The sequence below is a fragment of the Spea bombifrons genome, chromosome 9 (assembly GCF_027358695.1).
Source record: "Spea bombifrons isolate aSpeBom1 chromosome 9, aSpeBom1.2.pri, whole genome shotgun sequence".
Classification (NCBI taxonomy): domain Eukaryota; kingdom Metazoa; phylum Chordata; class Amphibia; order Anura; family Pelobatidae; genus Spea; species Spea bombifrons.
This window is the reverse complement of record NC_071095.1, coordinates 11,592,669-11,606,277: the sequence shown is the minus strand read 5'-3', so window position 1 is coordinate 11,606,277 and position 13,609 is coordinate 11,592,669. Positions and strand designations below refer to the sequence as shown.

General features: G+C 47.8%; 1 protein-coding gene across 4 annotated transcripts in view; it reads right to left on the bottom strand.

Moving 5' to 3' along the window:
- CCDC88C (coiled-coil domain containing 88C) overlaps positions 1–13,609 on the bottom strand; it is a 35,808-nt gene that overhangs the window by 12,171 nt on the left and 10,028 nt on the right. For all 4 annotated transcript variants that reach the window (XM_053475013.1, XM_053475014.1, XM_053475015.1 and 1 more), the window contains exons 4-11: positions 5,658–5,727; positions 5,204–5,262; positions 4,629–4,712; positions 4,086–4,226; positions 2,728–2,912; positions 2,248–2,329; positions 1,897–2,055; positions 318–464 (exon numbers count right to left, since the gene is read on the bottom strand). In XM_053475013.1, coding sequence (XP_053330988.1) covers positions 318–464; positions 1,897–2,055; positions 2,248–2,329; positions 2,728–2,912; positions 4,086–4,226; positions 4,629–4,712; positions 5,204–5,262; positions 5,658–5,727 — 927 coding nt within the window. The remainder of the gene's footprint in view (positions 1–317; positions 465–1,896; positions 2,056–2,247; positions 2,330–2,727; positions 2,913–4,085; positions 4,227–4,628; positions 4,713–5,203; positions 5,263–5,657; positions 5,728–13,609) is intronic.

The window sequence follows — 13,609 nt, the reverse complement described above, 5'->3', positions numbered from 1 at the left end:
GTTACAACGCTTCATAAACGGCCGGATTACGGGAGACGCCGACGCTTAAAATCCAGAATTTATTTATTTATTAGACCTGACTTCTCCGTCCCATTACCAGGGGTATTATTTTTCTCCTAACAATTTGGAATTTTGGTTTTTTTTCCATCTAAATTCAAATGAAATCCACTGAACAGAGACGGATATTTTCTGGCGTCGGTTGTGTTTTTTCCTAAAGCGTGGAATAAACTTTGATACCCCCCGGGACGGGGGAAGCTCTGCGGGGGGTATAATAATAATAATAATAATAATAATAATACGGCGCGCGGGGCTCTCACCAGCTCCATGTCGTGAAGTTTGGATTTCAGCTGCAGATTTTCCTTCTCCAGGTCGTGCAGTTTGTCTGTTCGCGCACGCGCGGCCGCCAGCTGCTCCTCCAGCATGCTTTTGGTCTCGATGAGAATCAGATTATCCTCCCTCAGCTCCTGCAGAAGACACGGCGGTCGGTGAGTCGCGCGTGCACAAAAACCGCAGCAAACATTTATATATATATATACACACACACACATCTACTACGCATACCCCAATATCCCCAGCAAAAAGGGTAAATTAATAACTCCGGGACTGTGCGGTGGCATTTCCTAATATTTACTACGGACGGCCAAAGAGGGGCACTTTTGTGTTAGTGGGTGTGGTTAGAGGCTCGACTGGGGCGGGCTATTTGTGTAAGTGGGTGGAGCATTTTGAAGAATAATGGGGTTTATTTACCCCGTTTAATTTATAAAGCCGTTCCCTGCTGTTTCTATACACATTATCGGGGCTTTTAGGGCCGTAGAACCCTGCGATCCCCTCATACCCAGCAAACATTCTGACCTCCTAGAAAAGAGGGGCATCGGCGGAGGCATTAGAGGAGAGAGACACGGGGAGGAAAGAGGGGCATCTGGGATTTGGGGATCCAAAGAGGGACAGAACAAATGTTTGGGACAACAGCAGGAAGGCTTTACCGCAAATCAAATAAAAGAAAATTAAAATATCCGCCACCTGCTACTTTATACTTTTTTTTTTTTTTTTTTTTTTACATGTTTTTGACAGTTTGTGACCGGACTGGTCAGTAAAATAATTTAACTGGAAACATTAGGAAGCCGCTGGGAGATTATCTGGGAGACCCCCCTGCGTTCTGCAGGACGTGCCCCCCCCCCGTTACCCCAAGAGGTGTAACCGGATCATAGTGCGGAGCGTTCAGGGTTAACGAGCTCGTGTTTCTCCTGCCCTCCGGCTCCAAAGGAGTCAGGAAACTTAATCTTCCACCAAAAAGAGAGTTTCGACAAAACGCATTCCCTGGCAAGCGGTAATCGCTCGCTGCCCTCCGGAATTCCAGCACCGGACCCAAAACTCACATTAAACCTCGTTATGGAAAAAAAAAAACTCTCTGCGTTAATTATTTCTACTGATTAAAAAATATTTACTCTAATGTGGGGTTTTCTCATACATTTAGAGCGCACACCCCAACCTTCTCTAATCCAGAGTCCTGCACCAGTTACAAAACTAATTCTAAGCACAGCATATAATTACAATAAATCTGTTCTACTAAACTGTAGTTAAAAATATAAAATAAAAAAAGCGTTTTTTTCCCATTTTTTTCGGCGTTTATGTGGAGCGGTGTGTAATATTTTCAGTTTTGTAATATCGGGGTTTTTTTCCAGATTATTTATTGTTTTTTTTTTGTCTCCAGGAAAAGTATTTCTTCCTGCGCGAGATTCACCTCGGCAACAATAAAAGCCATTTGGGCCTAAATTACACAAAACGCGTCGGCGAGGCTTCGTTAACCGCTCCAGCTCCAGGAATTAAGGGGCCGGGGACCATGTATAAAGAAGCGCTCGCCGTATCCAGGGAAACGGGAGACATGTTTTCACGTACGTCCATGCGCGCCCGGTAAAAGTCCACGTCGTGCAGCTTCTCTTTGCAGCGGGAGAGCTCCGTCTCCAGCCGGTCCAGCTTGCCGGCTTTCTCTTTGAGGGAGTCGATCTCATCTCTGTAGGTGCGGGCGCTGCGGGCCTCGGCGGCCAGCTGGATATTCTGCAGAAACACCCCAAAAACACGTTAATTTCCCCCAAACGCCGCCTTCCCCAGGGCACACGTACCACAGAAACTACCCCAACCTGCCCAAAAACATATTCAGAGGCACCGCAGGCGGGGCAGGTGGAGGAACGGCGCTTCCAACTTTGTACAGCGCTGCAGCATAGGATGGCGCCATACACAACAACGTACCTCCTGCTTCAGCTTCTGTAACTCCAGACCGAGTCGCTCCACTTCGTGTTTGGTGTCCAGAAGTAACTCGGATTTCTCTTCTCTGTAAATACAGAGATTTATTCCTTAATGCCGATCATTCCTGGAATTTGTCTTATCCAAGTAAAAGCGTCGCTATTTACTCCGGAAACCCTGAATCGGCCCCATCCGGCCCCCATCTCAAACCTTAATCAGTCGTTGGTCTTGTCTTAGATTCAGGAGCCGTATGTCTATCCCATGCATGTTTAATACCCTCACTGTATTACCCTCTACCACCTCTGCTGGGAGGCTGTTCCACTTATCTACCACCCTCTCAGTGAAGCACAACTTCAGAGGAAGTCCATGCATGGGTCACAGAGAACCACTGGGGCAATGAACAATCTAACAGGCAGCTTTCCATTGGCTGCGGTGAAACCGGTTTGTGACCAATAGGAGCCGCAGCGTCGGCGTCTCGGCACTCACAGTTCCTGCCTCATCCGCCGGAGTTTTGCTTTGCCGTCGGCCAGCTCCACGGCCAGGTGCTGCCGGTCCTCGCTCGGCGGGTGCTTGGCGGCGTTTGCCGAGTTTTCGGGGCTGGATGATTTTACCGGGCTGGGGGGGCTGAGAGACTGCAGATAATCCCTCTCCTGGGTCAGATCCACGATCGCCTGCAATCCACACACAGAGAGATCGGGGGGTTACACACGGGGGGCATTTAACCCTTCGCACAACAGAAGCGAAAAGTAACTCCCTGCCCCGGACATTCGGGATGCCTGGGGGGGAATAACTTATTCAGGTCCACAGAACAAATCACAGGAATCTAAACCAAAACAGAAAAACCGGCCCTTTTCTAACGTTATTATTTTATATAGCACCATCCTATTCCGTGGCGCTGTACAATAGGACCTTCTTTGTAAACGTATTCAGCTTTATTGTGTTTCAGGCAATTCTGTGTTTATTTAGAGAAAACATAAAAGCCGCGTTTTGGGGGTCCGTCGAACATCGCATCTGGGCGGAATTTCCTGTAAAAAAATGTCCACTTTTTCATGAAACCTCCCAGATCCCCCGCTTCGGGGAGACATTTTTTTGCTCAGATCTGGGACCGTTCTGTTTGTACAAAGGAATGAACTTTAACACGGTGACAGGGGTCAGAGATACGAGGGGAAGAGGGGCCGGCGCGGCCCTTCCTGTCCCTTCCAAACCCGCCGGTGGAAAAACTGCAATTATCACGCCAATAAAAATGCAGTTATAGCAAAAAAATCCAACCCTTTAAAGACGGAGCACTATCTGCCCCGGTGCAATTAAGATTTGAATTCAGATTCTCATTCCATAAGATTTTTTATATTATGTTAAAGATCCAGGAGAAAAACCCTCCCAAAGCATCAAAAATACGGAGATAATGTTTAAAAAGCCGGATTTAATTATGTAATTGAAGTAATCAGTTAGATCGCCTCAGTTAAGATGAAGTCTGTAAACGTATGATTCTCGCTCTGTTATCTGAGCCCCGATCTACTAGACACCCCGACTCCTTATCATACTGCCTGTGGGGAAATATAGAATGGCTCAGTCTCAATCTCCCAGTCGGACTCTCCGACTAATGAAAGTCTATGGAAGAACGGACTTCATTAGCATCGCCATAAAGCATCAGCTCAGTGCGGTGTTTGAGCGGGGAAAGTCACCCAAAATATCACATGACTGACAGCGGCTCCAGGTCTGCAGATAAAGGGGGTTTATTGGGGCAAAATGAGCTAAAAACAAGAAAATCAGAAGTCCAGGTCTGGACGAGGACTTCGCTGGAGAGCAGATCCAAGATCACAAACCCACATACGACGTTCACTCACCTCCCTGCATTCATCTCTCTCATCCACCAGCTTGCGCAGGCTCAGGACCATGCTTCTGGACAGCGAGTCCATCTCTTCGGGAGCCACGTCGGGAAGGTCCAGCCACTGCAGGTCAAACACGTTCTCCTGATTATGCGTCACCTGCCAGAAACAAACAGGGGATTACTTTATTCAGCCTTCAGCCAATCACAAGGAGACCCCCTCCAGTCCTAGTATCACTGGGGGGGGGCAGCATCACCCATCGGCCCAACAGGGGCAGAACAGACCGGGGGTTAAAATCAACGAGGCTGCGGCTCCTACAGAACCTCTTGGCAAAAGAAAAATACCCAACATCGGATATCCAGAAACTGCGGAATTCCAACTCCCATGACGCTCAGTCCGCCCCGGTCTGGTGGGTTTATACAGCGGAAGATTGACAAGCCGTGAATCCATATCGTGGCTAGTGACGGGGCTACCGCCTGCCACCGAGAGGCGGCTCTGGGGGGGGAGGGGGTCCGCTTTATCTCTAATAATAAATGATTCAGGGGCCGTGACTGGAAATACCTCCTGGATGTGAGACACGATTCCCGCCTGAGTCTCAATATCCAGCTGCTTGATCCTCACGATGTACTCTTCCTTCCTTTCACACTGAAAACACAAGCAGAATAAAGCGAAAAACACAAAAAATACGAATAATCGATAATAGAAAAAATCCATCGGGACTTCGGGCCACGGAGATTCCGCCTTAAATATCCGCAAAACGGCAAAAATCCCTGAATTCCAGCAAGAATAAAATATCCCGATTACAGAAACATCGTAATTAGAAACACTTTGTGTGCGAAGGGATAATCTGGATTAAAACCCCCAAATTATTAAAGAGTTACAATAAACTGGATTAAAAAATGTTTAAATAATAAAAAAAATAAAAAATGAAGTTAAATGAATAATTAAAACGTTACTTCTGTCCCCGAACGCCCCGGGCGCTGAGCCGTTACGATGGAACATAAGATAAAGCCGGTATTAGCGGCTCATAAATTATCCGTACCGGAAACCATTGCCGTTAAAGATGTATATCGTTAATCCTCGGAGGAACAGGTGAGCCCCCGAGCCCCCGCTATAAAACCCGGGGGGGATTTTACCTGCACGGCGCAGCCCAACATCAGCAGCAAGATCTTCTTCATCTCCTCCATGCTTTTACCTGCACAAAACCAGACAAAAAAGGGATTTTCCAACCCAAATCCCGCATCTTCAGTCACTCATTTATTTATTTATAGTTTTTTTACTGATATTGATTGATTTAAAGCCGTTTTATATTGTAGCCAATCAAAAAAAAGGCATTTAATTACTTTACATTTTTTTTTGTGCATTGCTGTTTTTATATTAGATTTTTTACTTGCCAAAAAAATCATTATTGCCAAAAAAAAATAATTAAAAATGAATTCCAGAGAAGGACATAGAGTCAGCCGGGCGATGGAAACTGGATTAATAGGAATAAAACAAAAAACACTATTTTATATAAAAATACAGGAGCATAATAAAAAAAAACCTTTATCGTGTTAATGCCCCAGCCGAGGGCAACAACACGACACCCACCGCTGAGAGGGTCTTTACTGATCATCAAAACATTCGGCAGGTTCATGACAATCAGCTGCTGCAGAACCTCCTGAAACGACACGCAAGAAACAGAGCATTTCACTCAGTGTGCGAAACATTTACAGGGTTAAAAAAAATAAAAATACATTTAAAAAAAAAAAAAAGTATTTTTTTTTACAATAAATTATAAAGAGAAATGATGTGCAGATGGGTTAATTAACCCTTAAAATCCCATAAATCTATACTTTCCACTGGTGACATAAACATCACTTTAACTTTACTCAAAACAAGGCCTCAGAGGTCTCTTCTTCGGATGGGTTGACGATGGGTTTCCCAATGATGAAAACTTCGAATTTCCCCGTATTTTCACCAAAAAACACAAAATTAACCTTTTAACCACCGCAGAGGAGGCGCAATCCCTGCACATCATAAGAGACATTAAACGGTCAAAGATACAACGTTTCATGTGACGTCAGACTGCGACGATGCCGCTTGCTGCCCCACGACCCCAGCGCTTGGTACGGCCCGGCCGATTTAACGCGGGAACGCCAAATAATTCAATTCATGGAAATCTCGTAAAAAGATCCTTCTTCTCATAAAACCGAACCCGCCGGGGAAACGCAGCGACGGCCCGTAACACACAACGGCGCGATGGCATTTATACGGGGTACTAATCGCTAGCATTTGCCACAAGTGCCCCCCCGCGGCGGGTGACTCGAGAGACATTCCTAGATTCTGCATGCTGTAGATTGTAAGCTCCTTTGCGCAGAGCCCTCATTACTGATTATTATGGGATGCGCTACTTGCTACACTGGTTGTTGTACAACACTGCGGAATATGTTGGTGCTTTTAAAATACCGATGATAACTCCGAAGTGTTAATAAATCCAGATATTGTAAAAAAAAAAAAAAACCCATAAAAGCCCCCGGCCCCCCGGAGTAACGATTCCTTATATTCTTTCTATCCTCCGTATAACGCGTTTTCCGCTCGTGAGACGAAAAGTAAACATTTTTCTTTCATTTATTCTCTGATTTCGTGACTATAACATGAACCCCCCCCCGCAGCATCCTCTGCACCCCCGGGTGCCCCTGAATCGGGGAGGAATTAGTCACAGCTCCTGCCGCCGAAAACAAAAACCCGAGAAGAAAAGAAAAAGTGAATAGGACACAAAATACTCCGCAGCCTGAAAGGATCTGGGGGGGGGGGGGGGGACGCAATGAGCTCATCTCTCCCTAATTAACCCTTCACGGAACGTGGATTTCTTTCTGGTCCAAGGAATTCATATATCCTTCAGTGGCAATCAAGGGGTTAAACAGTGGTTTGCAAGCCCTGTGCCTGCGAGTGTTGGGGGTCCGTGCGATAAAATACATTTAATAATAATAAATAATAATAATAATAATAATTACTGCAACAATCCTAACAATCAGGTGAACGGAGCGTGATGTCATCACCAGTACATATAACCCCCCAGCGCTGTATACAGTAATATAACCCCCCAGCGCTGTATACATTAATATAACCCCCAGCGCTGTATACAGTAATATATCCCCCAGCACTGTATACAGTAATATAACCCCCCAGCGCTGTATACAGTAATATAACCCCCAGCGCTGTATACAGTAATATAACCCCCAGCGCTGTATACAGTAATATAACCCCCAGCACTGTATACAGTAATATAACCCCCAGCGCTGTATACAGTAATATAACCCCCCCAGCGCTGTATACAGTAATATAACCCCCCAGCGCTGTATACAGTAATATAACCCCCAGCGCTGTATACAGTAATATAACCCCCACTCTGTATACAGTAATATAACCCCCAGCGCTGTATACAGTAATATAACCCCCAGCGCTGTATACAGTAATATAACCCCCAGCACTGTATACAGTAATATAACCCCCAGCGCTGTATACAGTAATATAACCCCCCAGCGCTGTATACAGTAATATAACCCCCAGCGCTGTATACAGTAATATAACCCCCACTCTGTATACAGTAATATAACCCCCAGCGCTGTATACAGTAATATAACCCCCCAGCGCTGTATACAGTAATATAACCCCCAGCGCTGTATACAGTAATATAACCCCCAGCACTGTATACAGTAATATAACCCCCAGCGCTGTATACAGTAATATAACCCCCCAGCGCTGTATACAGTAATATAACCCCCAGCACTGTATACAGTAATATAACCCCCAGCGCTGTATACAGTAATACCGTATTGGCTCGGATATAGGCCGCCCCCGTATATAGGCCGCACCCTAAAAGTTTGGTGCTTTTTTAAAGAAAAAGTTTTTCTTTAAAAAAGCACCAAAAAAAAAAAAACATTCTGCCACTCTGTCCTCCCCCCCGAGATATGCTGCCACTGTCCTCCCCCCCCTCGAGATATGCTGCCACTGTCCTCCCCCCCCCCTCGAGATATGCTGCCACTGTCCTCCCCCCCCTCGAGATATGCTGCCACTGCCCTCCTCTGCCCCCGATATGCTGCCACTGTCCTCCTACTCCCCCCCCCCCGAGATATGCTACCACTGTCCTCCTCTGCCCCCCCCCCCCCCCGACTTACCGGAGCAGACTCCCGGGTGTCTTGCGGGGCCGGCGGGGGGCATCTACGCAATACGCGTATACAACCGGAAGTTGTATACGCGTATTGCGTAGATGTCCCCCGCCGGCGCCCCGCAAGACACCCGGAAGTCTGCTCCGGTAAGTCTTGGGGGCAGAGGTAAAACGCATCGTGTGGACGGTCACCGGCTGCGGCGATGCGGGTAAACAACCCGGAGGCTGTTTATCCGCATCGCTGCAGCCGGTGACCGTCCAGACGATGCGCTTAGACAACCTCCCGTGCCGGCACCCCCCCCCGTGGAAAGTGCTGGCAGGGGAGGCTGTCTGAGGACATCCGAGAGTAGGATGCAGGTCCCCTGCACCGCTGCGGGGGATCTGTATCCTGACCCCGCCGCCTGCCCGGCGCCCGGGACTGCATGTCCCGGGCGTCGGGCACTAGACCCCGAATATAGGCCGCACCCCCACTTTAAAGTCTTAAAGTGGGGGAAAAAAGTGCGGCCTATATTCGAGCCAATACGGTATAACCCCCCAGCGCTGTATACAGTAATATAACCCCCAGCGCTGTATACAGTAATATAACCCCCAGCTCTGTATACAGTAATATAACCCCCCAGCGCTGTATACAGTAATATAACCCCCAGCGCTGTATACAGTAATATAACCCCCAGCGCTGTATACAGTAATATAACCCCCAGCGCTGTATACAGTAATATAACCCCCAGCACTGTATACAATAATATAACCCCCAGCGCTGTATACAGTAATATAACCCCCAGCGCTGTATATAGTAATATAACCCCCAGCACTGTATACAGTAATATAACCCCCAGCGCTGTATACAGTAATATAACCCCCAGCGCTGTATACAGTAATATAACCCCCCAGCGCTGTATACAGTAATATACCACCCCAGCACTGTATACAGTAATATAACCCCCAGCACTGTATACAGTAATATAACCCCCAGCACTGTATACAGTAATATACCACCCCAGCACTGTATACAGTAATATAACCCCCAGCGCTGTATACAGTAATATAACCCCCAGCGCTGTATACAGTAATATAACCCCCAGCGCTGTATACAGTAATATAACCCCCAGCGCTGTATACAGTAATATAACCCCCAGCGCTGTATACAGTAATATAACCCCCAGCGCTGTATACAGTAATATACCACCCCAGCACTGTATACAGTAATATAACCCCCAGCACTGTATACAGTAATATAACCCCCAGCACTGTATACAGTAATATACCACCCCAGCACTGTATACAGTAATATAACCCCCAGCGCTGTATACAGTAATATAACCCCCAGCGCTGTATACAGTAATATAACCCCCAGCGCTGTATACAGTAATATAACCCCCAGCGCTGTATACAGTAATATAACCCCCTGGCGCTGTATACAGTAATATAACCCCCCAGCGCTGTATACAGTAATATAACCCCCAGCGCTGTATACAGTAATATAACCCCCAGCGCTGTATACAGTAATATAACCCCCAGCGCTGTATACAGTAATATAACCCCCCAGCGCTGTATACAGTAATATAACCCCCAGCGCTGTATACAGTAATATAACCCCCCAGCACTGTATACAGTAATATAACCCCCAGCACTGTATACAGTAATATACCACCCCAGCGCTGTATACAGTAATATAACCCCCCAGCGCTGTATACAGTAATATAACCCCCAGCGCTGTATACAGTAATATAACCCCCAGCGCTGTATACAGTAATATAACCCCCAGCACTGTATACAGTAATATACCACCCCAGCACTGTATACAGTAATATAACCCCCAGCACTGTATACAGTAATATAACCCTCAGCACTGTATACAGTAATATAACCCCCCCAGCGCTGTATACAGTAATATAACCCCCCAGCGCTGTATACAGTAATATAACCCCCAGCGCTGTATACAGTAATATAACCCCCAGCGCTGTATACAGTAATATAACCCCCAGCGCTGTATACAGTAATATAACCCCCTGGCGCTGTATACAGTAATATAACCCCCAGCGCTGTATACAGTAATATAACTCCCAGCGCTGTATACAGTAATATAACCCCCAGCGCTGTATACAGTAATATAACCCCCTGGCGCTGTATACAGTAATATAACCCCCAGCGCTGTATACAGTAATATAACCCCCAGCGCTGTATACAGTAATATAACCCCCCAGCGCTGTATACAGTAATATAACCCCCAGCGCTGTATACAGTAATATAACCCCCCAGCGCTGTATACAGTAATATAACCCCCAGCGCTGTATACAGTAATATAACCCCCCAGCGCTGTATACAGTAATATAACCCCCAGCGCTGTATACAGTAATATAACCCCCAGCGCTGTATACAGTAATATAACCCCCAGCGCTGTATACAGTAATATAACCCCCCAGCGCTGTATACAGTAATATAACCCCCCAGCGCTGTATACAGTAATATAACCCCCAGCGCTGTATACAGTAATATAACCCCCCCAGCGCTGTATACAGTAATATAACCCCCCAGCACTGTATACAGTAATATAACCCCCAGCGCTGTATACAGTAATATAACCCCCAGCGCTGTATACAGTAATATAATCCCCCTTTATCTGCAGCCCTGGAGGCCGCCGTCGCTGTCAGTCATGTGATATTTTGGGTGACTTTCCTGCCTCAAACCCCACACTGAGCTGATGCTTTATGGCGATGCCAATGAAGTCCATTCCTCCATAGGCTTCCATTAGTCAGAGAGTCTAGCTGGGTGATTAAGACTGAGGCATTCTATTGTTCCCCACAGGCAGTATGATAAGGAGTCGGGGGGTTTAGTAGATCGGGGGTCAGATAACAGAGCGGGAACACATCATGAAAACATTTTATTGTGGGGGGGGGACTGCAAATGGGGTAAAAATTCTTTTTTTTTTGATACTGCGAGATTTTCCCCTTTATTGGCCAAATGTCCAAGGGGCCCCCCAAACAGGACCCGGGGCTCTCGCCGAGACGGCGCGCAGTCAGTAATCTCCGTAAACAATCCGGATGAAACGCGATCGCCGATTGAAGTCCTTTGCAGACGGGAACCTGTTTTACCGCATCCATCGCAGCTTTTATTCCCGGCTTCTTGCGCAACGAAAAACCTGCCGGCCGATCCCCTTTATATAAACAGAGGGCCGGCGGGGGCCAGAGAGTCCAGCTCCGTGCCACGGGGGTGAGGGGCAGAATTACATGGTAACGGGGCAAAATCAGTACAAAAGGACTATTAATACAATAATTATTATTGCCGTCCCTTTTTAGCATCACTAAAACATTCGTTTTCATAAACATTTTAATATTAAAAAGCCAAATTTATAACCGGAGCAGGACTCGGACGACAGCTTGGGATGCGAGTGCCTGAAGTGCCCCCGGCAGAAGGTAATCTCAGTTAAAGCCCGGGGGGGGGCAGATTCTGTATATTCAGGCTGTGTTTTTAATATAAATCCAGAAGGTTCTACCGGGGAGCGTTAATTATACGACGTTCCCCTAAAACAGCGAATATTGTCAGATTTCCCCCGTTTCAGTGTCGGGGGAGCGCGGGGGGCAGCGAGGCTGGTGCATGGCGACGATCCCTGCCTCCGGGGTATTACAGGGGTAAGAACGCGTTAACAATTTTGTTACCACTGGCGACAAAACCAACAGGAGGTCGAAAATCTCTCACCAGCGCCTGCCGGTTCCCACGGACCCCCCGGCGCTCACAGGATGGTGGGCAGACGGCTGGTAATGACCCCAACGTGACGCGAAAGGGTTAACACCCGACATGCTTTACCTCCAGACCCAATCCGGGAATAATTACAATAACGAGCCAGAGGGGGTCCTCCGCCGACAATCAGAACCAAAGGGGGTCCCGGCTGGAAACCAACACGGGGCAATCAGGGTGGGAGTAAGGGGCAGATGGGGGGGGTGGTTGATCTCCTGCAGAGGGACGGCCGAGGACAGCAACCCCCCCAGCCCAAAAAACAACACAATGACATTCACCAAATGTGACAAATGGCATTAGGGACGGGCTGTGGGGCATTTTTAACCCGTTCACTGCCACAGGGGCTAATACACTCACTTTGGAGAGGGCAGATTCCGGATCCTGGGTAGGGCTAATAGGGTATACTGGGGGGGGCTTTATTTCTTTGCACCCCTGTCCCCTCTCTGTCCCCTCTCACGACTCTCATCAGACTGCGCTGCCGGGGGGGGCAAACGCCGAGGGTTAAATCCGCTGTCCTAATTGAATGCAGTGGAAATATGGATTAAATGCCAAACGGAAAGCGGGGGTTATTGACGCCCAGAGAGACGGTCGGGGGGGGGGGGCATTTGTTTAACGTCCTAACAATCCAGGTCCAAAAATATACAGAAGATACAGACAGCGGCGAAGCCCTTAATGCCCCTTCCCTTCCCCTAATGCCCCTTCGCCAGTGGCTTAACTCCGTTTAACCCTTTCATCTCCCCTCTGTGTTAAATACATTGTGATGAGAAAGTGGATATTGTTCTAGATTTACCTTTTATTGGGCGAATATAGAAAAAAAAAATACAACACTGAAAAGGTTTTCAGGACCGGAGATGGTTTCCGTCTGAAGAAGAGACCTCTGAGGTCTCAAAAGCTTTTTGTAATTTTATACCTTTTTCTATATCGGCCCAAAAAACAGAAAACACAACGGAGCTGAGCACCTGATTGTAACTGAAGCCGCGTCTCTTTTATCGGAGGATTGTTTAAGCTGCGATGACGCATCGAGAGACGCTAAACCCCAACTATCCGCACTCATCCGGGGAACTGCCACCCTGCGCAGGTCCGGCTCCGACCCGGGGGGCTCCGACATAATCAACCATCAAGAAATATGGTGGACGGCAGCTGTACCTGCGCAGCCTCACAGCAGGAATATTTCGGGGGCTCCTGTGATTGGATGTGACGGGGGGGGGCGGATTGTTTGAGGGTCTTGCATCCTGGACCCCCAGACTGATGGACAGAACCAGGACGTGGGCTTCGGGCCGTTAAATAAGAACGGACCAATGAGTGGGTGGAAAGTATGAAGCATCTAGAAAGCCTAGAACTCCCGGGAGTCCCCCGTCTGTCTGTCCGTCCGTCCGTCCGTCCGTCGTTACCCTCTCTCATGGGCCGGCGGGAAAACGTTTAATGTCGTTCGGCTTTCCGCGAAGATCTTCTGCCAACGAGTTTCTCGCGTCGGGTGAAGCCAACGACGGCCCTTTGCAGACGGCCATCTGTCACGGAGACAGCTGCGAGCCACGAGCGATTAACCGGCTAACGCTGCCACGCCAATTATCATTCGGCCCTTCAAACAGGGCTCCGGGTGCCAGGGGACACGGCGGGACAGCGGGGGCAACAACCCCCCCCCGGCCGGGTATTTAAA